At 27.8% G+C, this 23,724-nt stretch overlaps 2 protein-coding genes across 3 annotated transcripts in view; one reads left to right on the top strand and one right to left on the bottom strand.

Moving 5' to 3' along the window:
• The window catches only part of LOC148231082 (junctional adhesion molecule 2A-like), a 314,013-nt gene that overhangs the window by 2,116 nt on the left and 288,173 nt on the right, over nucleotides 1–23,724 (bottom strand). For both annotated transcript variants that reach the window (XM_088195866.1, XM_088195865.1), the window contains exon 2: nucleotides 11,170–11,375. In XM_088195866.1, coding sequence (XP_088051992.1) covers nucleotides 11,170–11,226 — 57 coding nt within the window. In that variant the 5' untranslated portion in view covers nucleotides 11,227–11,375. The remainder of the gene's footprint in view (nucleotides 1–11,169; nucleotides 11,376–23,724) is intronic.
• LOC148231087 (ribosome biogenesis protein BRX1 homolog) overlaps nucleotides 1–23,724 on the top strand; it is a 224,610-nt gene that overhangs the window by 96,533 nt on the left and 104,353 nt on the right. The window lies entirely within an intron of this gene.

Genomic DNA, 23,724 nt, shown 5'->3' with positions numbered 1-23,724 from the left:
TGAGCGCCGTCTTATAAGCGCTGCATTATAAGCGCTGCGTCATAAGAGCGCTTACCAAAGTAGCGCTATCACAAAATAGCGTACGTCAATGCGCAGAGAGTCATATGAGCGCTTAAAAAAAGAGATTACGTCATAAGAGTGCAAAAACAACTTGATATATATCAAGTAATGAATATTTTAGGAATTATGTATACAAAATATAAGTAATTGTGAGAAATTTACTAAGAATTAAAATTCACGAAATGACGATTAAAATGATTAGACAATAAAAATATTATTATTTATTAATTTTTACATACATACGAATGTATAGCTCCCCATCTCCATATATGCGATATATGCATATCAGTGTCGTGCGATAATTTTGAAACAAGGCATGCGGTTAGGGGGGATAGGAACAAAAACTATATTTTTAAATTTATTACAATTTAGGTGAAGCTCGTAAAATAGGGAGAATGGGAATAAAAACTGTATTTTTTAATTTATTACAATTTAAGTGAAGCTCGTAAAAAGTACGAATGCTCTCAACCTCACATATGCGCTGCTATACAATTAAAAAAATTTAGTAAAGAAAATCGTATCGATGATTTCTTGAGTGCTCAATTTAAGGCAAATGTTGAATTAAATAATAAGAAAGTTACTGCAACAGATATATTATTTCCAAATTAATTGACGTGATTTGCTTTTTTTCTAAACAAGAACTTTCTTTTCAAGGACACTCTGAAAATAATAATACCGTAAATGAAGGCAACTATGTTGAATTATTGTATTTTCTAAGCGAATCTGACACATTATTAAAAAAAGTGAGAATATATTGTCAGCTATTGCATTAATATCAATCGAAAAAAAACATTTAGACAAATTAAAGAAAGACAATATACTGATTATATAATGCGGTTATTGCTGACTTTTGTAAGAAGGAGCGTCGAATAAAATTATTTTTCAATAAAAATAAATACATAATATGTTTATAAAATAAAGAAAATAAATTTCAAAATATAGTTTTGTTCAGCCCCCCCTAACCCCCATATTATCAATATGTAATAAAAGTATATATTTTTCACTATTTTCAACTTAAGAACGTCATTTGAAAATGTCGTAAATTTGGCACATATAAATTATATTTAAATAATATAAAACTTGAAATCATCGATATTATACTTTTAGAAGATCAACAAGTCAACAACAAAGGTGACCTTTGTGTCACTCTCGCATTAAAATAAATCGAACGAAAGATACATATTTAAAAATAAACAAACAACTTGCATTAAAATAATTCGAATTAGAGATAAATATTTTAAAAATGGACAAAGAGGTGAATGACATTTGTTATTTTTAATGAAGCATAACCTTGAATTGTCTGGATGCATCTAGAAATATTAAAAAAAAAATACCAGTAGCTATGCAACCACGGTCGTAAACGGCCGAATAAATTCTTTTGTTACATTTTTCTCGAATAAGTGTTCTCGTTCATATTTTTTATAATAATATCCGTTTCGATGTTTTTAATTATAAAGTGATAGTGTAATTTAGTGTATGTGTTAGAATTAAGCAGAGTATAATTCAAATTAGTGTTTATAATATTGTTACTATGCAAGGCAACCGACGCGATGCGACGCGTCCCTTCCCCCGCCGGCCTCGCGGGAGAAGGGACGCCGATTGACGCCGAAAGCGCGATATTTACAATTCTAGGCATCATGCGGTTGACAAGGTAATGTCTTTGGAATTTTTTGTGACATATAGTTAACCCTTTGTGCTAGTAACTCAACATCGTATTCCAAGCGTTACACTCAAAACTTTCAATGCATTTATTGGCTTTGTGTTCGAGCTAATTTTGCCAATTTCAATTTATTAATGGTAAAAAAGCTTCTGGTAGACACAGTTAAGTAATATAGAATTCTAAACTTATGCAAATAAGTCAATAATCTTTAATTTACGAGTGTAAGTTTATTGTAAAAATTTTCATCGGAATATGGCCGAATCGTGTTGTGTTAAGACTGCATAACGCTTACTTGACAGTTTTAAGTTAATTATTATTCCTCTTAAACTGATTTTTTCCTTCAAAGGTATCTATATTTTTATGATATGGGATGAAACGGTATTATATGCTCTAATTGTGCATAATTGTTACTTAATATTGTGTGTCTGTTATGAAATAAAAATATTAGAAAAAATCTATTTCGCTCGCACTATTAAAATGAGCGATTGACAACTATTGATCTGGGTATCGACATTTATAGCGGCAACTTAAATAATAATATTAGTCTTTTCGAGCTAGTAAATTACTAAGTCGCGTAAAACAGAATTAGTAATCTGTGTTTTAATTATTTATAAATAAATATATTGATTTATTTTTACAAATTATCCATATAATTACGAATGACGATATAATAATCGACGTTTAAGAAAGTGACGATGAATTTGATATTAACTGTGTGATTATTACTGTGATAGTAATAGTAATAGGAATTATATCTAACTACTGAGGGGCCGTATACCTGCCCTATTATACGCATTCATTGAAAGTCGAGTCGATAAATAATAATATTTTATTAATAATTTAAAAAAATATTTATAATTTATTATTTAATTAATAAAATTAATATTTGTCAATTTAATGAAACATTATAAAACAAACGTAATGATAAATTTTAAATCAGCGTTACATTTTAGTACAAAATATATAAGTATATCGTACGTATGGGAATGGGGAGTCATACTTTCGTATGTACGTAATAATTCATAAATAATAATGTTTTCATTGACAAATCATTTTAATCGTTAATACGCTCTGGCACATAAAATATTAATTTTACCGCCTATGTTTCGTGAATTTTTATTCCTTGTAAATTTTTCACAATTCACCTATATTTTGAATACCTCATTCCTAAAATATATTATTTAATTTTCTTTAAGAATTTTTGCGCTCTTATGATGTGCTTTCTTTTGTCAAACGCTCATATGACTGCGCATTTGACGCGCGCTATTTTGTTACAGCGCTACTTTGGTAAGCGCCTTAATGACGCAGCGCTTATAATGCAGCGCTCTTTTGACACACGCTCATTTGTCCGCGCTTATTTGTGACGTTGCCAATTTGAAGTCATATTATAGTGTATGTGATATGATATAAAAATGTATTAAATGAGTAGATATTATACAATCTAAAAGATCACATAAACGAATGTCAATAAAGTATGATTGACTCTCAAAAACGTCGTTGTTTTAGATAAAAATATATTAGCATACAGATTCAATGTTCAAAATGAATTTATGGCGAGGACATGTTTAAGATGTAGTTTAACTCATTTTTGAATTTTATATAAAAGTGCAATACAAATTATTGCACAAAAACTTGAAAAATTACTTTGAAAGCCGAATAATTGGACACTAAAGTTATTGCAAAACACTAGAATGACTCACAATTGATATCACGAATTTTCTTATGACTATTATCAGTAAGTGTTCCTCTTGGTTTTATTTAACTCTCAAATTAATCATTAGAGCAAGCAAAGAAACAATGTTATAGACACAAATATTGAACACATAATTTACAATTATATTTAATCACTCTTCAATTCTAAACAAGGGCGGCTGTGCTTTCTTATGTTGAAGATGCTGCATGAGCTTTCGCCGTTACTACTAATCTCGGATTGATCTCCTTCATTTCTTGCAAGATCTCTGGGATTTAGGTACCAAAACGTAATGTTAATATTTAAAAAAAACTCATTTATATTTTCTCAGAATATTTTTATATATTTTGGATAAGTTTACTTTTTTAATTTATAAATGTGTTGCACCGGGGCAAGCTATATATTTTCATACGTGTATATATATGTATACTGTACATATGAACCCTATTGTATTTTATTTTAATAAATTTTCACCGTATTATTCGTAAGATTAAAGCTTTGAAGTTTAGCGATACGGCCGCCGCCGACCAACAAAGGGCGACTGTGCTCTTTTTTCTTCCGCTTTTCGCCACACACACACAAACACATACGTCCAAGTGGAAACTTTTCGTAGGTGGGTACATATGTACCTGATACACGGGTAGGTGGGTCCTTTGGTAACCTCACTCGTCCGTTGTTGTGAGCACAAAGGTTTGTGCAGCCGACTCTCGAACGGCTTGTTGCCGAAGAGTAATGAAAGAAAATGTGTTTCTTTCATGGGTATCCCAGGAGACGGAAGTGCAAGATGTCAGGAAATATGGCGGTGCCCTTTGTGTGTCGGGCGAAAAGATGAGGCGAGTCATTTAGGGATGCTGCTTCGTAAACTGGGATGGGGTTTAAAATTTAATCTAAAATTGGTGCAACAATGGTGTGCAGAGAATGAAAATTCACTTTGAAATATTTCATTACTTTCTGTTTTTTTGTTACATTTTTTTTTAATAATAACACAATATGCTTAAAGTAATATTCATAGAAATACAAAAGCATGTTAAGCATGTATAGAGGCACCATCCTAAAAATAAAATATATATGATCTTTGTTATGAATGCGTAATTTGAGTCCTTTATAACAGGCCTGGCCAACAAGTCGATCGCGACATAGTGCATCGACATATTCACAATCGGTTTTGGGACCAGAAAAATGTGACTGCAGCCAAATATATAAAAATTATTAACATATATATAGAAACGTACGTGTTGCTATTAGGCGGTTAAGTTGAAATAGCAGGTCTTGGATTTCGTAGTTTTCGTTGGCGTGGCAAGTTGTATTATTGTCGGCTTTAATTTTAGTCAAGTAGCTGGGAATTGTCGAGATGTTTTCTCGTGATGCTCTCTGAAAAATATTCTGATGAAAGCTGTATCGACATGAGAGACATCAGCAGATTGTTTATCTCTGTTTGACTCTGCTGCTGTGACTCCGTGGAGTCTCGTCAGCATCTTTCTCTTCTGTTAATAAGTGTCACGTATTTTATGATTATGCTTAGAAACAGTTTTTCGAAATCGTAGATAAGAATGTTGGTTGGACCGAGTTTTTCAAATTATGATTTACAATGTGATTTGATTAGTAGAATTTTTTTATAATCCTAAATATCAGGGATTTAAAACGTTTTGACAGATTTCCAAACATAAGGGGATATTTACAGAAAATATTTGCTCTCATTTCAAACCAGAAAAATAAATATTGGAAATATAAAACACACTAGAATATTTATGGTTTTTCAAGTATTGATTATTATTTATTTTTATAAAATAATAAAATAGATTTTTATGTTATTGCACTTTTATGATTAATTATTATGTCTTTTTTAATGGAATAAACATATACACATTCTATTTTATTTAAACCTTGGATTTAAAACTTGTCACAATTTTGTCTCTAATGCTGTAATAACGTACCATATAAAATTATACGCTCATGTCAAAACTGTCATTATGTGATGGTTATCAAACATAAATATTTTCCCCCAAAGGTCGGTTTTAGTCGTTTTATAGCAAACATGTTAGTATTTTTTTATTGTAAGTATTATACTACATAAATGTGTTTTATCAAAAGACTTATTTTTTATTGTTTCAGTAAAGGATGAAAATGCTGTAAATATTTGTATAATATTTGCTGCTTTAAACTTAATATAAAATGTTACAATTTTGGCTCACGTAAAAACTGAGAATTTTATGTTATTAGTACAGTTTTAGACTTTCTACTCACTAGAAAATAGTTTTCAAAATAAAATGGTTTTTTAGAGTTACTATTTAATTTTTATAACATTTTTTATACCTTATACTCATTATTTCTGTATCAAATATGATCTAAACAGAAGTACTTTTATTTATTGTACGGCGATAATAAGAGTTATTTTAACTATTCTTATATCGGATAAAAAACAAAAAATCATTACATACTGCTTTTTTATTATACTTCAGCTTTAAATTTAAGACTCGTGTAGTTTTTAATGTGTTGGAATAAAAAAATTATAAGTCTATTTATACTAGCTTTAATTACCTGAAAAATCTACTCCAATTTGAATCCTAGTGATTTCTATAGTCTGAGTGATCGTAATTAGTGATTATTATTTCATTATAAATTCGATTGATCCTCACAAAATAGGTTAACCTAGATTTAAATAATAATCAAAATCGAGCTACGTCATATTATACATAAAATATATTGAAAAATCTTTTAAAATGAGCTAATTCAGCATACATAAAATATTTTAGATATCTATAAAAAAATAATTGTTAAAATAATGTTTTTTTTAAAGAAATCGAAGAAGTAATATTAAATCTAAATTTTAAATATTTAAGAATACCAAATATTTTTTATCGAGTTGTCTGATAAAAAGTGACATTGTATTTTCGATTTTATATATTTTTTAATTAAAATAAAAAAAAAGATTATTCAGTGGCAATTGCATTTTTTTAAATTATATTTCCTAATGGTAATTACTAAATAGGTTAAATAAAAGTATATTTTAAAATATATATAATATTTTTTTTAAGTTTTCAGTAAATTTTACTTTATTTTGGCACAAATATATTCTTACTTAATATTTATAGAGCCTAAATTTTTATATTTTTGTAGAAAATTTTTAAACCTGGTTTGTCCGGTTTGTAGAAAACTTCTAAAATTCTAATGCCTGAACTTCACTCTCCGAAAGTAGGCGACGGTTGGCCAAGGACGGAGAATATAATGTGAAAATTCGGGGTTACTTCAATTTTACACGTATCATAAAGAGAAAGACCTAAGCTATATATTGTATATAAAATCTAGATTAAAAAGTGGTGGGAAATATAACTAATGAACTCAAAATTAAAAAAAAAATATAGGAAAAAGTACTAAAAAATGGTACTTATTCAAAATAATATTGAACTATGAAATGTAGAAACACTTACCTGCTTTATCACTATCAATGGTTTGAATTTTTCACTGTACTCAAATAAAACAATAATAATTGCCCAATGTACGAGTTGCGAAATATTATCAGCTTTACAGAGCAACTTTTTTTTTTATCTGCGCTTAAATTTTCATAGTCGATTTTAATCGAAATACCACACCGTGCGCAATTTATACATTTTGGGGGCAGTGTGGCCTTGACCATATTCGGTAGACCTTTGGGTTCGGTAACTTCCAGAGAGTGAAGAGGTACCATAAAACTAGATTATTTAAAAGTTACTTTTGTATAAGTCTTATCTTTTACAGTTTTTCTTTTCTTAAGCATATTTAAGCATTATTTTACGTTAACCTGTCTATGAATTAAATTAGAAAAATTAATTTTAAAATATTTATTCAGTATTCTTTTAAAAAGTGTGTTGAAAATATATAATTTCGCGTAAACATTTTATGTTTATAAATTAAATTATTAAAGCACATCTAGTGCTTTGACGCTTTGTTTAAAAAATGTTATATAAAATCGAAAAAATATGTATATATATATATAATATATATAAAATTAACGTTCGATTATGTTAATGAGTTTTGTCAAATATAATTCGAATAAATAAAATTAATAAAAACACATGTAATCACTTATTACACCTAACAGTTCTTATAATATAAAATAGATTATATTTTAAACTATATATTTATTTTAATACAACTCAAATAAGTTTGTAGTTTTAATATATAAATATATGTACAAAATTTGTTTGAACCTTAAGCATATGTAGTCTAATGTAGCTATATTTCGCTAAAAACTACCAGTGTGTCTATAATCATAATAATAACTGCAATTGGGTTCTGAATATTAAATTTAATAGAATATAAATTCACATCAACTGCAGTTCTTCTTTAGAAAGCTGCTCGTATCCGCCCAAACGAGAGGTTAACTAACGCTCAACCGAGCGGTTAACAATTTAACCTTTATTACGCCCATCCCGCAACGAGATGAAAAATCCCCTCGGCGTTTCGTTTATTCGAATCCGTCTCTGTGAAATTAATTCGCTTTTTTTCATTCTCGTACCTATTCCGTATTATTACGCCGGGCGATATTGATATTGCGCGATCCTTTGTGAAAAATATGAAGGAGGAAAAAAATATATATCAATAACGAGCTTTTTTTACCGCCACCCCCAGTGCTCCCCTGGACCTCTCATTATACGCGACATCGCCGACGCGGTCCGCTCGGAAAATAAACATTCAGCAGAGGCGAACCGAGGGTATGGGTTCGTCATTAAAATTTAAATTGATAAACGAATCCATTTTGACTGGTGGATAAATATTCAAATTGAAAAAAATCGTGTAGGACGCGCTTTACATGCGAATGTGTGTTGTTGGGGAGTTCGATTAAATAAATATTTATTGCGTCAACACTGCGACGTGGTAGTGTATAGGATGTTCGAGGTTATACAATGCGCTCTGTTGAAATGTCAACGGATATATTGACTGCATAATAATTCTGTACATATTATAAACAGTTCAATACATGTGTATATTTTGCATAGCTACATTTAAAATGTAACAGTAAAACACTTCAATCAATATAACATTGCATACAAAAAAAATATTTATATTTTTTATTTCGGTTCTATATATAGGACGACGTCGTTTCTTTATTTTACCAAAAAAAGACATGCTATATTTTTATATTTAGCTATGATAAATAATACGTTCAACTAAAATACATAGCACTGGTTTTAAATTTACCATAGAAAATTTAAAACTGTGTTGACTTTTAAAAAGTAGTGATAATGATTGTCTGTGTTTTCTTAATATAATTTACTGTTTTATTTAAAATAATTTAAATTTTTCTCGAAATATTTAATTAAATTTGTTAACAATTTTTTGTGAAATATTTTATCTTTTTATCAATTTAATATTATTGTAACTTTTTTGTATTAAATCAATGCTATTTCTATAATTAAATACCTATTGCATTATTTATATATACAAACAATTTTAATATCTAACTACTTTAATCGCCCTAGCCCACTTTTACAATTACTTAATATATTTTTACATAATACTCTTTGCCTTATTCTGAAAATTTTGTTCAATTGTATTATCTGCTTCGTTGGGCATATGTAATATCGTTGCACAATTAAGCAATATATGGCTAATGTTTTTTCTGATTTATATATATATATATATATATATATATATATATATATATATATATATATATATATATATATATATATATATATATATATATATATATATATATGTATACACTAAATATATTTAAATATTTATGTATTGTAATTAAATAAATTTATATTAATAATATTATCAAATATTTATCACTTCTATTAAAATTACTTTTATTATCTATTCATCAAAGTTTTATATACAAAAAAATATAATATTTACAATTTAAACAAAATCTATAGAGAACTGTCTTAAAATCATACATTATTAAAGGACAATTTTATTTTTTGTAATTATAAACAATTACTTTGATGTATTGTAACATAATATCAAAAAAAGTTTAGGTAATTTCAATTGAAATTTAAAAAAAATATTACGATATGTAAAAAAACTTATAGATGAAGCTTTTACCATATTTTAGTTTTTTTTAAATACGAAATACTAGGACTGATTTGCTTTAAAATATTATGAGTTTAACGATTTATATTTAAATTTATATCTAATTATTTACTATTTTAACACAATAAATATAAAATGTAAATAACATGGTTTAGAATAATAACACAAAAGACAATTTCTTGAACCTGTTATCCAGTAAAAGAATACAGGTTTTATATGTAATTATCTTATATTTTTTTATTAAATAAAAATATTGTGTTTTATTCATTCATTATTATTTTAGATCTTTCATACATTGTTAAGCTCTTTTAATTTGTGTAAATGGCAAATGTAATTATTAGAGAAATGTGACTTTTCTTCTCATATTTGTAACTTCAAGACATAAAAAAATGTTTGCTATCAAATGGCTTAAATATAAAAATACAATTATATAATTTTCTCATTATTTCAAAACATTAATTATAGCTCAAAAATCGCTTTTAAATTTTTCATATTAAACATATTGATGTAATATTATGAGCTTTTTTTTACTAAAGCAAAATATGTTGTGATATGTATTAGTTAATAATTATAAAAATAAACACACATAAAGCTACAGTAATATTATTATACTTTTGTCACATAGAATATAATTTATTAAGTATATCAGATAAAATAAAGTTTATTTTACAAAAAAATATTTTCATATTGATTTTATATATATATTTTGTAATAAAAATCAATAAAATTTAAAATAACTTAAAATAAGCCATTTAAAATTAAAACATGTATCTGATTTAAAGCCGCATTCGTTTCTTCGCATCCCATAAAATCTTATTGACTTTTTTAAAATACGTTTATATATTTTGATTAGTTTGCAATTTTACAAATACCAGTCGTGAAAAAATCCTGACTTCCTTATAAGCTTATTATGGTTACTATCATAATTGTTTCACATAATTAACTAAGTCAGATCTCAGCTGATTGGATTAGTGTGCAAATGAAAGCTTAAAATACAGCAGTCCTTTTGGGTCGGTCGGCAAGTAATAATTCACTCGCCGACCAGTTCACACCATAGATAGTATGTATTTGCTTAATAAAATACGTTTTTTTTTTTATTTTAGCTGATATTAGCGTATACCTTCAAATAAATATTTAAAAATAAACGGTAAGCTTAATAAGAACTTTTTAACAACAAATTATAGTATTTAAAGTAAATTTAAAAAAACAGCATTTTCTGAGCGTAGATTTTTTTAATTAATTGAATCGATCTTCTTATAATTTTTGGCAAGATTTTTATATAAATCAATATTTTTTTCAAATTTGGTAAAAAAAAATTATTAACCAAATCTTTTGGAAGGCAAATAATTTCGATTACAGCAAATTAAAGTAAGCAAGAATTTATTGTAATTTGATGTAAATACATTGAAGATAAATAACCAATATTTATATAAAATATTTTCCCCCTCTCTTCCACCATATATTAATAGATTACGACGAGGGCATATAAAATCAACATTTTTGGGTAAGACTAGTTTTATTGTCTACTTGTTATGTAAATAATACTGCATTCATATATTTATAAGTCGTGTCATGAGTCCTTTTGCAATAGATATATTAATTAGGTAATTAATCTAAAATATTGCAACTACTAAAACCCTGCTTTATAATATATTACATATTCAAATAAATACGTATACAAACACTCCAAATAAAATTGTAACCAAACCAAAGTTTTAAGGAATAAATCGATACTTACGTCTACTTTGATCCCGTCTATTCTGTAGCTGTGCTGTGGCGGCGAAAACTTAGGCATATATCTATAAAACTCTTCGTTATCTTTGTACCACTTAACCGAGTATAGAGTGTCCTTTTCTAGATCATACTGGCAATCCAGTAGAGCAGTTTCGCCTCTGATTCTATATCCGGGTATTGCCACTTCGACGACCCGCAAGCAGATGGATTCTGTTGACAATGACAAACATGAGATTAAAATTTAACCAAAACTTAGACATAATATCAATCAGTGAGCTAAATTACAATAAATCAATAGTGGGAAGTTTTGAATAATATATATTTATAGACGATGAATTATTATTAGAACAAAATTTACGTAATATAAATTTTGTGCTCATTTCTTACGTTTGCAATAGGCAGAGGATCTAAGAATAAGATAATTATGTACATTTTCTTTTACTCCCCAACTTATTAAACATCCCTCTCGCAGCCCCTACTTTATTATACTACACCTTAAATCTGCGCACTCGTCAAAACATTTATAGGCAAAGGGCCGAATCATAACTAAGCTCGTGCGATTCAAATGAACGATGGGTAACGACATTTTTACGCGTCATTACTATCAACCCCTTCGGACTTTTACAACCGGCAATTAAGTCAAGAAGGAAAAGTAGAGAGAAAAAGGGATCGTAAGGGATGCTCGCATACGCTTTACTTTTTTATATTTTATTCGACCGTAATATTCGCGCGTCGAAAATTATACCGCGACCGTCATAAGCAAAATTCGCAATTCTGAAAAAAACACACCCACACATATATGTACATAATGGAAAAAAAAGTTATATAAAAACGAGTTTGACGTTGGACACAAGCGAGAGTTTGTGTCAGACTCAAAACTTTGTGAACTTTTATTTATATCTAGGCGCAAATAATAAAATATTTTCATAACACTAATACAGTGAAAATCGAACTGGAACTGCTAATAAAATAAAAATAAAAATTACTTATATATTTTATAACATAACAATTAAATCTATTGTATTGTTATAAAATGTTGTAGATATATACATTACCATATATCAGATTGTACTTGTTCAGGATTCATTAAAATAATGTAGTTATTTTCACTTGAACTCACAATCAAAAATTTAAAGCTTCAATTGAAAAAGTTTAAAATTATATTTCATAGAATAAATAATACTATATTCTTATCTATTTTTTTATTACATGTGCGTTTTAAAAATATAAATTTAAGTAAATATTATTTCTTAGCCTTGAAGAAATATTTTATACTCGCACTAGATTAGGTGACTGCAATGTTAATGGACGGTAAGGACATTTTCCCGTTAGAAATATATAAAAGTATAAAAAGTTTGCTTACATCAGGGCTAGACTCATTGGCCTCACCAATGAGGTTAGGAAAATGATAATTTAGCACTTTTCTATATTAAAGAACAGACTCTCAAAGCTCATCTCCAAATAGAATCTAAATCACTCTGTAGAAAAATAAATTTTCAACAGATTGAATGCACCTAAACAATTTCAAATCATCAGGATACAACAATACCTGAGTTATTAAATACCGTATGTATGCCATAATGAACATCGAAAAAATCAGAGAGAGTTTGGATCTTTAAAAAACACTCGTCCGCCATCGACTAATAACTCAGATTTAATCTAGTTAGATCGTCTGAGCGAATAAGGTTCGTAATAAAATTTTCGACAAGGTTTTAATAATAACCAATGAAAAGCTTTGTCGAATACTTTTTCAAAATCAGTGTATACCACATCTACTTTTATTTCCGTATCAAAAAAAATTGTCGATGTTTTGGTGAAAGACGGGGGCTTAGTGACAGTGGAACGGGATGAAAACCATGTTGTTGGTTGAACAAAACTTGTCAAAAGTGATTGAAGACGTAACTATGAATACATATTTAAAATTATTAAGCAGAAACTGACAACACTTCGACTTGTCTATATATTTTGATAAACATTTTTCCCTCCTTTTTATAAATAGGGATGGGTTTTATACATTTACAAATATCAGAAAATGATGCTGGATCGATAGTAACGAGTAGCAAATATGTATAGATTGAGAATCTACAGTAGAAGTTTATTGAAAAATGTTTCTAGAGTTACATGGTTATTAAATCAAATAATATAATGAATGTTGTCTTTGCTGTCATCACGCCATTGTTACCAAACTACCGTCTACTTTTGTGGCTAAATAAATTGGGTCCCATAACTGGTCTTGCGAATCAGTTTAAAACTACGCTTAATAGAAGCAGCAAGACTGACTTTTCAACTCTTTAAAATAAAATCGGGAAAAAAAACTCTCGCCTTCAACTTTTGAAGTTGTATTTAAGATATGTACGCTTAGTTTTTTTGCTGGTCAATACCATAAACTATGTACAAAAACTAAGGTTATTGAGGTTTATTATCTATTCAAATTAATAAACAATATTGTATATTTTTTATAAATCCAAAAGTTTTACGAACGCACCTCGTACTTTAGGTTTTTTTTGTTTGTCTGAAAAAAGGACAACAGCATCTGGGTCAACAATGATTAAGCAACGCGCGTTTATCATCAAAGGGACGGTGTCATTTGCAGGAGCGCTCTGACAAATGGACCGAGTGCCGCATGACCATGGTGTTTGTATGATCCATTTTAATAATTCCAATAACCCATCGTTCGATGGCATGTCATGTTCTTTGACGCTGGGACTATTTTATAGTCTCGCAAAATAGGATTTGTTAGTATATGTTTTCATGCACCATAATGTTTTGGTTTGAGTTATGAAGGCGTGCGCTACCGCGGCTTCATTTAATTACGCCGTGTAACGTTGTGTCATTTAATTAACTGGGTAAATATGACGTTGCATGTACTAATTATCAACGTGTGTCAGCGGAAGCTTGTGGTAAAAGCCACATATTCGTTTTTTCAATATCTAAATATTTTTCGATTTGATTCAACGCTTTTACATAAAATATTATTAATGCAAGAAATTCTCACAATTCAAACTTTTCACTATATAATTTAAAGGTGTTCTTTAATCAAAGTCACTTGTGCAATACGTTTAAAAATCATAGTTTTGCACTAGGTATTCTGATTCTCGACAACTGAAATTTAATAATTTTCATGAGATTGTTGATACATTTTTTTTAAATTGCTCTTCGAGAAAAATAAAATGAACGTGATTAATGGTTTTCACATATATTTAATTGCTTTGGATGTTCAACTGGACCAGTAAATGCAAAGAAAGAAGCGGCAGCTTCTGCGATCTTCGTTGGTTGGAAGTTTAGTCAGCTTTCTCTTGGTATTAGCTTAAGTTTAAGCGCTCTTAAAGTTTAGATGTCTTGTGTAAATTTTAGCAAATAAATTCTTAGAAAGGTCCCTAGACAAAGTGTCTGCAGAAAAATAGTTTTTGGTTGCCCGCGTTCCCATATTCATATACATGCCCCCTCTATGAGAGATTTTGTTGTCTGGTCTTTTTTTGATGTGACAACAAAATACAAAAGGATAATGATTTTTTTCGAAACAGATAAACAGATCAGGAACGGCCCTTTTGGGGGTAAACGCAAAAAATGCATTATATTTTGTCAGGACGGCGGATATTTTATTAATATCTGATTTAAATCGTGAACCTTGTAACTTTAGCTGTCAAAAGGTTTCTCCTGGTGGTGATTTATTTCAACGAAAAAGCCCATTTTTTCTTTTCGAATTGCCCTATAAAATACATAAATAGCATAAGTTAATCCCTTTAATTGTAAATGAGATTGAGTTGCTTAATAAATGAATCTGATAGTGAAAACTTAAATTATTTGTTTACTTTTATACTTAGTTTTGTAATTAAAATCTTAAATATTGATTTTTAGAGCGATAAAAAATATGTGATAAAATAATTAAATTTTTAACGAAAAAATTTTTTTTTTTGTCAATTTACATAAGTTTGTTATTATTGAATTTGTCATGGCTACTGGTAACATTAAGTAATTATTGTAATTTTGCTGTAGTTATACTTTTTTATCAATTATTTAGGCGCATGAATATTTTGGTTATTTACGATTTTGTTAAATGACAAAATTCATACGACTTTTATTGTTATATTATTGTTGAAATATAAAAAATTAAAAACGGTGATAAAACATAAATGACATTTAAAGTCACTGTAAAACTTTACATATGAATCACGCTATTACATTAACTGTGCATAAAAAATATTGCATGTTTAATCCGTTGAAAATAAAGGTCACGTATCCAAAACTTTAGTATATACTACGAAAAATAAGAAGACCATGCATCATTATATAATATATTATCAATTATTTAAATAGGTATGCTATTATTTTATATTTAAATTAAACGTTGGTTTCTATAATATCATTGAACTAAATGAATTTTTTTTTTGCATTTAGTAAATCATATAAAAAATCATCAAAGATATGTTTCTTTGTTAAAAATATTGTAATACAGTTTTATTTAATGCTTCACATTTCGCGATTTGTATAGCTCTGAAATGACATAATACATTAAATTAGGATTTGAAAATATTTTTTGTGAAAATAAATAGTTATAATTTAAAAAAATAAAAGGTTAACTCAATACGCAACGCATGATCTTGAACAAAGCTTAATTAATATCACAAGATCTTACAAATGACAACGCAGATGTTTGTACTTAAGAATTTCTTAAGAAAAATTTTAAATCGGAATTATAATTTCTCGAGAAATTGTCTGATTTCTCTAAAAATCACAAAATATATTTTTTGTTAAAAAAAATATTAAAAAAATGTTGTTATTAAAAGCTTTTAATAGAGTTCCAAAGTATTTAAAAAACAAAAAAATGTTTACGATTTTCTCAACTACCATTGTCCTTATTTTTGCTTTAGTAATCTAAGAACTACAAAAATAATCAGATAAGAAGATCAGATTTTCGTGGGAATCGTTAGATTGCAAAAATATATAGGAGCTTTTCACAGAGTTTCACGATTAAATTTGCCTTTCGGTGTACTTAAATCTTGTTATTTTAAGAATCCAAAAAGGATTTTTTTTATCTTCTTATTATTCAAAATATGAAAAAAGTAAAATAGCAACAGCTGTTATTACTAATTTTCTCTACGATTTTGGTATGAATATGAGAGATTAAAACTCGTCGCTTTGTAACCATCGAAGTATTAAGTAATCGATTATTAGCGTCCAATATAACAATTATGTAATTTTACAAAATAGTTTTCTTTAAATATAAATATATACTAGTCAAATACTAATATAAACGTCAGCAAATTATGCAATATAGTGAAGTGCTTTAAAAAAAACATTCTGTATACATCTATAGATAAATTTTATTATATATTCATGTTCAGTTTTCTTTGAAAATATGGTTTCGATAATACGTCCGACGTTGGTTAAAATCGTGTTTTCACTGTAGCGCTGAAAAAAACATTCTATGGATTATTACATCATTTTTTATATATAATTCTGATATATACTTTTCTGTTATACGCATTTTATTATCTAGTGTAAAATATATATTTTATAAAATTAAAGTATTTTAAACAAAAATTCATTAAGTTCACTTTTAAATTGCATTTACACATCAAATTATGTAGTTATTGATCGATTTTAAATATTAAATAACACTAAAAAATCACAATAAAAAGATATTTAATTTGAATTAGAATTTAATGAAACTCAATTAAAAAAAAAACAATTTATTACATAAAATTCGATTAGCTAAAAAAAATTATATTTAAATATATTACTTACTTTTTAATTAATAAAAAGACGTTTCAAAAAGTTGTAAACAAAAAAAGTACTCTCCCGCAAATCTTATTAACAAATCCGGAGAAAAAGGTATCGAAACCACTATAACTAATTACTTTTGTAGAAAAACTCATACGCTGGAGAATCCACTTTGGACTTACAAGTAAAATAATTACTTTTATGTTAGCTATATATATATATTTATATTTTAAATATTAATTTATATACAACAGTATTACTTACACCATTCATAACAAATATCTTTAGAAAACATTATAAATAGCACCATGAAACACAATCAAGATGCTTTTAATAATGTTCTTTAGTTTATCGATTTTTATTGGCAATTAACTGATATTAATGACAATATAAATATAATATCCTTATATAAAAAAAATATTTATTTTCGAATTAATATTCATAATTAGAAAGGTCTTGTCATATATTAGTTATAATATAATAATTATTTTATAATATTATCATTTTAATGCTTTTTTATAACAAACTGAAATTAATGAACAAATCAAATTCGTTCGCAATATTTACTAGCCTTTTTATAAATATAATATTCATATTCGTGCTTTCTTTTCGATGGTCTTATCTACTTTTATTTTTTTTTGTGAATTTTAAAAGAGCAACCTTTTTCTTATTTATTCACTTTTTATTAATGTGCCACTAGAATACGCCTTTAACATGTTCGAAAAGCTCGTATCTTGGCTCAACCTTTTCCTGAGGGTGCATTTTTATGTTATATTATTTATTAGAAAATACAAGTTTATTTATTTATGTACATATATTTTATCTTATAATGTCTCAAAAACTATCTACGAAAATGGTTCATTTTATTATTATCTAAATTGTGAATAAACTTTTCCGATTATCGAGAAAAGATATATGGGATATTTTAAATTGAAAGATGTCTTAATCGTTCATTAAATAATTTATTAGCTTAGACGTGACAGTTCTCAGGACTTCAGTTGCAATAACAAAAAAAATGGTTATTTAATAAAAATTAACCTTAAACATATATGATATATACAAATAGTCGAGACTGCAGATATTTTTTATCACAGGTTAAAATATTTTTTATAAAACGAAATGGGGATAGGACCTAATAAAATAAAATTTTCTCAAATACTACACTTATCCACAAATTGTAACATACGTTCACGATCAACATCAACGCATCAGTATTCGTTTGTGGCCGGTAATAGATTCGATTGGTCGTCAGGCCAGGTACCAAAGTGAAAATATTGTCAGGATCAAAGCATCGCCGGTGATCAATGGCGACCGACCCAAATATATGCGAAGGGATATCCGTAAGGGATTCCACCCAACCTCGGATGACACACGACGAGTTAGGGTGGAGAGAGAGAGTGAGAGATTCTTCTCTGTGGACCCGCATCGACGCGTTTATCTCTTAAGCCCCCGGATGAGACGTGAATTACGACAAATGTATCCGGGCACACCGATCCCAAATAAATTAGCACCGCTCAACGAGAAAATTCGCACTCGCCTCTTGACTTTTATAAGCGTAAACCATATAAAGAGGCGGATTCTGAGTGTAATGCGCCTCGAAAGCTCAAAGTAAGAGAGCTTTTGCAATAATCTTGCACACTGGAAAATCTAGAAAAAAATTCGGGATGCTTATTACTACTGTCAATGAGTTAGAGAGTACTTGTTTATACTAACTGTATAATTCTCAATAGAGTTGTTAAACTTTGTTTAAAATAATCCAATATAAATCTTAGTCGGAAAATCTTAACATTATGATTAAAATTCAAAACACTACTAAATATATATTGCATAGATAAAAAATGACAACCTAGTCTTTGTGAAAAACTAAAATGTCAAAATTATTTATAAAAATCTTATAATGTATTTTTAATATCTACTTTTTTACTATAATAACGCACTATACATTGTTCATAATAATATCAAATATTATATATTATACATTTATAAAACGTACATAGATACAACTATAACATAAAATACTATATCAAAGACGTGAGAAAATATTTTCTCTCCGCGTCCCTTTCCGATACAATTATTCTACTTGTTAAGATTTGTTAGAGAAGGACCCAGTAAACGTATTACCATCGAAATTGGACTGAAGGGCGGCAATTTCATTTTTTTCTTTCCACATCCGCCTCCTTATTTTCTTTATTATTATTATCATCATTTTTTATTGTCTTTCATTGTCTTATAATTATTTTATATAAAAATTAATCAAAAATTTATAAAACTAAAAGTTTTTTAGATTTAAGGCGTAATTTATGAATTATATATATCTAGAAATTAGTATGTATACAATTTCTTATTAATCAAGCCACAGCCATAATTGCATATGTGAGCTCATTATGGATCTTGATCGACACAATTCGTTATAAAGGCCTTAGCTCGCAACCGCAGGTATGTCGTGACGTCACGAAGTTTTGGTCTAGTGAGCGGTGATTAGTGACATAAGTATGTTGATAAGTTAGCATGACAATAATTGTCATGCTTAAAAAAACGCATAGAACAATTATTTTTGTACGCATTTTTTTTTTCAAACATCGATTAAAATGTCTACAACCATTCAACAAATTGTAATAAACAGAACAAGTTAACTTATATTTTGGATAAGTTACATTTTTTATTTAGTATAAATAATGTAGCTATGCATAATTAGCTCATTGTGCTAGAGCATGGTTTCCCAAACTATGTTCCGCGGAACACTGGTGTTCCGCGGGTCCTAAATAGGTGTTCCGCGGAGCCTAAATAGATATTTCACAAAAATTTGGAGTATATTAAAAAAAATTTTAGTCTTGCTAATACATAAAAATTGTTCATAAATCTGATAAAAAAGCTTGAAACTATTTTAATTTATTGCGTTAAAACAGGATTGGTTGTATTCTTTTGGAAATATAAATGATTTAAATAAAATTTGAATAAAAATAAATCGATTTTCTTGTACATTAATTTAGTCTGATTGCTTACAATACAGATTTTTTTTCCATTTTGACAAAAAAAAATATTACAGAATTTACATATTATTCAAAAACTACCCATGGATCTTTGGTTGAAAACAGGAAATTTGACGAAAGAAAGGCCAAATATTTCTACTGATACATCTATCATCGAAGAAGAAAATAACCCAAAAACTGAGAATACAACTGATCAATATTATGCCTGATATAAAAAAAAATGTAATTTAAGAACCCAAAATCATCAGTCATTAGGAGTTTTATTTATTTGAATTTTTATGTTTATGATATGTCCAAGAAATTTTGCTCTTTTCAAATTAAGAAAAAACCGCACAGCTTCACCAGACGACAAACAACACTAGACTTAACAATATTCCGGTTTTTATTGTTTAGGAGTTATTAGATCCTTTTTATGAGTTCATTCACGTTTTGACTCATGTAAAAGTAATAAAAACGTCATAATTGTAAAAAACAGTGGCACGATTTTAGTGACCTACCCATAGGACCGTTGGCATATCTGGGTTAAATAAATGATATTGCTTTTTTAACATTTTTTATTTTAATTTATACTATTATGAATTACCCAACCTAAAAATAAACTAAGTGTTCTGCCAAAGTTTTCGGATTTGCCAAGTGTTCTGTCGCTGAAAAAGTTTGGGAAACCCTGTGCTAGAGTATTACTGTAACACATTTAAAAAAAAAGAACGTATAAAAAGCAATGAACGCAATGCAAATAATTATTTTTAATATTATTTTTACAAAATATGGAAAATAACACAATATGTAATAAGTGGCAATATTTATATGAGCCGTAAAACGATATATTTTTTTTACACATATTTAAAGTCAGTATTTATTTATTGTTTATCTTATATTAAAACATAATACGTTGCAACTTAGTTAGCAAAATCACATAGTTAGTAAATAAATACATTATTTTTATTTACTTTAAAAAATAATAGTAAAAAATAAGTCTGTGGTAGTACTTCTTTTTTTTAAGGCTCATGTATTTTATTTTATTTTGTTATAATCTGACTAATGCATTACGACAGAATAAATCAGTACTAACTGTGCTAGTCAATTAGACACAAAGAAAGTTAGCATTAAAAACGCCAGACTAAAAATCCGAGAATTGATGTCATATATGTATATATAATTGATTATAAAATATTGTGTAAAAAATAATTTGCAATCAATAAATATAACATGCCAGAATAGATCGGTTTTTAATCATTTTTTATTAAATAAAAAATTGAATTTACTGTGGGAACTCGAACCCGTGCCTACTGGGTTTTTTAGTCTAGGCCTTACAGACTGCAGTATCTGGTAGGAGACATAGACAAAGTAATTAAACAGTTTTGGACCACTTGATAAAATATATATGAATATGTTTGATGGATGCAGCATTAATTATATAAAAAACAAAAAAATAACTCCATTGCACAATTGACCCTCCAATGAAATATTGTCTCATCTACAATATTTCATATTCCTCAAAAAGCATCTTGCCAACGGAATATCACTTTTATTTAGACAATACATTTTGAGTTAAGAAAGTTAATTGTTAGATTTAAAATTATTTTTGACTCTTGCCAATTAGAACTGGTATTATAAAATATTTATATAATTAGATTAAAAGCCCGAAAGATGTGTTATTATGATCGATTTTAAATGACATATTTATTTTTTGTATTGTATTTTTTTTAACGCACTCTACAAAATATTATTGTTTTATTGATGGAGTAGTTTTTTTCTTATATTGGATAAGAATCGTGATTTTCATAAAAGGAATCATAAATGTATCGCCATTAAAAAAATATCTGAAAACGAATATTTAATTTTTCACTCCCCCTTTCTTTTGCTGTAAAATCATCTCCATCGTCGTTTTCTTTTCTCTCTTTCTTTCTTATTATCATCATCTTTAGTATTACAATTTTATAACCGCGTTATTCCAGAGAGATTACGAGTCGCTTAATCGGGAAACACAATCGGCGGACCGCCGATGTAGTTAACGGGGCGGTTAATCCTGGATTACGTCGTTTTAATGGTATTCCTTTTCGCGCTGTAACTTCATTAAACATTTGTTCCGGTCAAGAGGACATCAAAGTGTTTCCGGAAGAAAAAATACCTTTTTCAATGAATGCGGCTGTCGAAAAGGTCTTTCAAATAGTACCTACTCCCTTGCGCACCTACGCATATTGTGTCACCGTTTGTGACCTTTCTGGATTATCGGCGCCAAAGGAGAGCTTTATCGCCTTCGTGAGGCGACGTATATAGAGCCTTTTTTTAATTATAAATAACGATAATTTATTTGGTACGAGTCAATCGCTCGACCCTTGAGCTGAGAGCGATTAATTCTAATTTTATTCATGAAAGTTGTACAAAAATAGTTCGGTGAATGTTTATATATGAAAGGCAAATTTATGGTAATATAAGTAAGAGGTAAATTTAAATTTTGTGATAAAAATATATAATTTATTCTTTTTACCATGGCAGCACACAACCAAGTAATTTAATTATGTCTTACAAAGATTTTATAAATAAAATTGAAACAATATTATATTACCTGATGGAAAATATACGATGGATGAAAATTTATTTAATTATTAAAACCTTAAAAAAACATACGCGCACTTGAACCTATTATTTATAAACTAAAAATATCTTTGTTTAAAATTCAGTATTTAAGTATTGTATAAATTTAAAGGTCAGAGTATAATAAGAATAATCATTGTCTTTGAAAGTACCGGCTGGAGCGGGATAAACCTAATTGAAAATTTTGTATTAACTTAATATAAATAGATTAAGTTTATTTTAAACGTCTTTTAAAGAACAACAAAAGTTAAATTTGCCGTATCCTCAAGCAAACATAATATAAAACGTCTCGAAATAAAGCACAATACGATGAAATATGTACGTATACAATATTTATGTGTATAAAAAAGTTATGGCTTTATATGTGTCTATAAATGTCGTAAGAATAAAAAAGCTTTCTTATATATGGGAATGTAATAGTAAACTTGACAAGAATGGAACTTTTTTAAGACCTCGACGTGTCATCCATCACACTCAAGTCGTGTTTTGAAAGATGCTTTGTTTGCCTTGGTCCTGAGTATACAGATCAATCTGTGTGTGTGTATTTTTAGAACTGGTGATATCTATTTTAGCTATTGACATTTTACCTATCTTTACATTGCAAAGGTACGAATACAGAGTATTTAGATCTGCTGAAAAAAATATTAATTAATCCATTTGAAAAAAATCACAAATCATTGTATCTTATAATAATCCAAAATTCATAAATGCTAAAAAAATATACATTGTAAATAAAATATGTAAAATTAAAACATTTTTAAGAAATAAACAATTTAATATATTTATTTATTTTTATTTTTAGCACAAAGTTCATTTATACGATTTAAATGGTAACTTATGCACTGTAGCTTTTTTCAAATTGAGCTTTTAGAGTTATTTTCGTATTATAAGTTGCCAGTCTACGGATTAGGTGAGGGGCTATTTTTTTTATTTTACTTATAGAATTAGTCAATTTACGGTTGGGCTTTCTCAGCAGAGATACATATATCCCTAAGGGAGCAATATAATTTTTAAATAGGTTTTTAAAAAATACAGGTTTAAAATATTTTATTATTATTATTATTCCACAGCGCCCTGCCTGAGGCAATGGACGATATAAATCAGCGAGTCCTTGTTATTTTTATACATATATGATATACTTTATGAGCTAAATTAGTTAATTATTGGAATATCCTCTATGCAGCTTTATTTAAATTATTTATCACGAAATAAATTCAGCAATTCGTAAGATAAAGAGAATCTATAAAGAT

This window comes from Plectrocnemia conspersa, unplaced genomic scaffold, assembly GCF_051122295.1.
Source record: "Plectrocnemia conspersa isolate PC_06_02 unplaced genomic scaffold, ASM5112229v1 ptg000010l, whole genome shotgun sequence".
Classification (NCBI taxonomy): domain Eukaryota; kingdom Metazoa; phylum Arthropoda; class Insecta; order Trichoptera; family Polycentropodidae; genus Plectrocnemia; species Plectrocnemia conspersa.
This window is presented reverse-complemented; position numbering and strand designations above follow the sequence as displayed.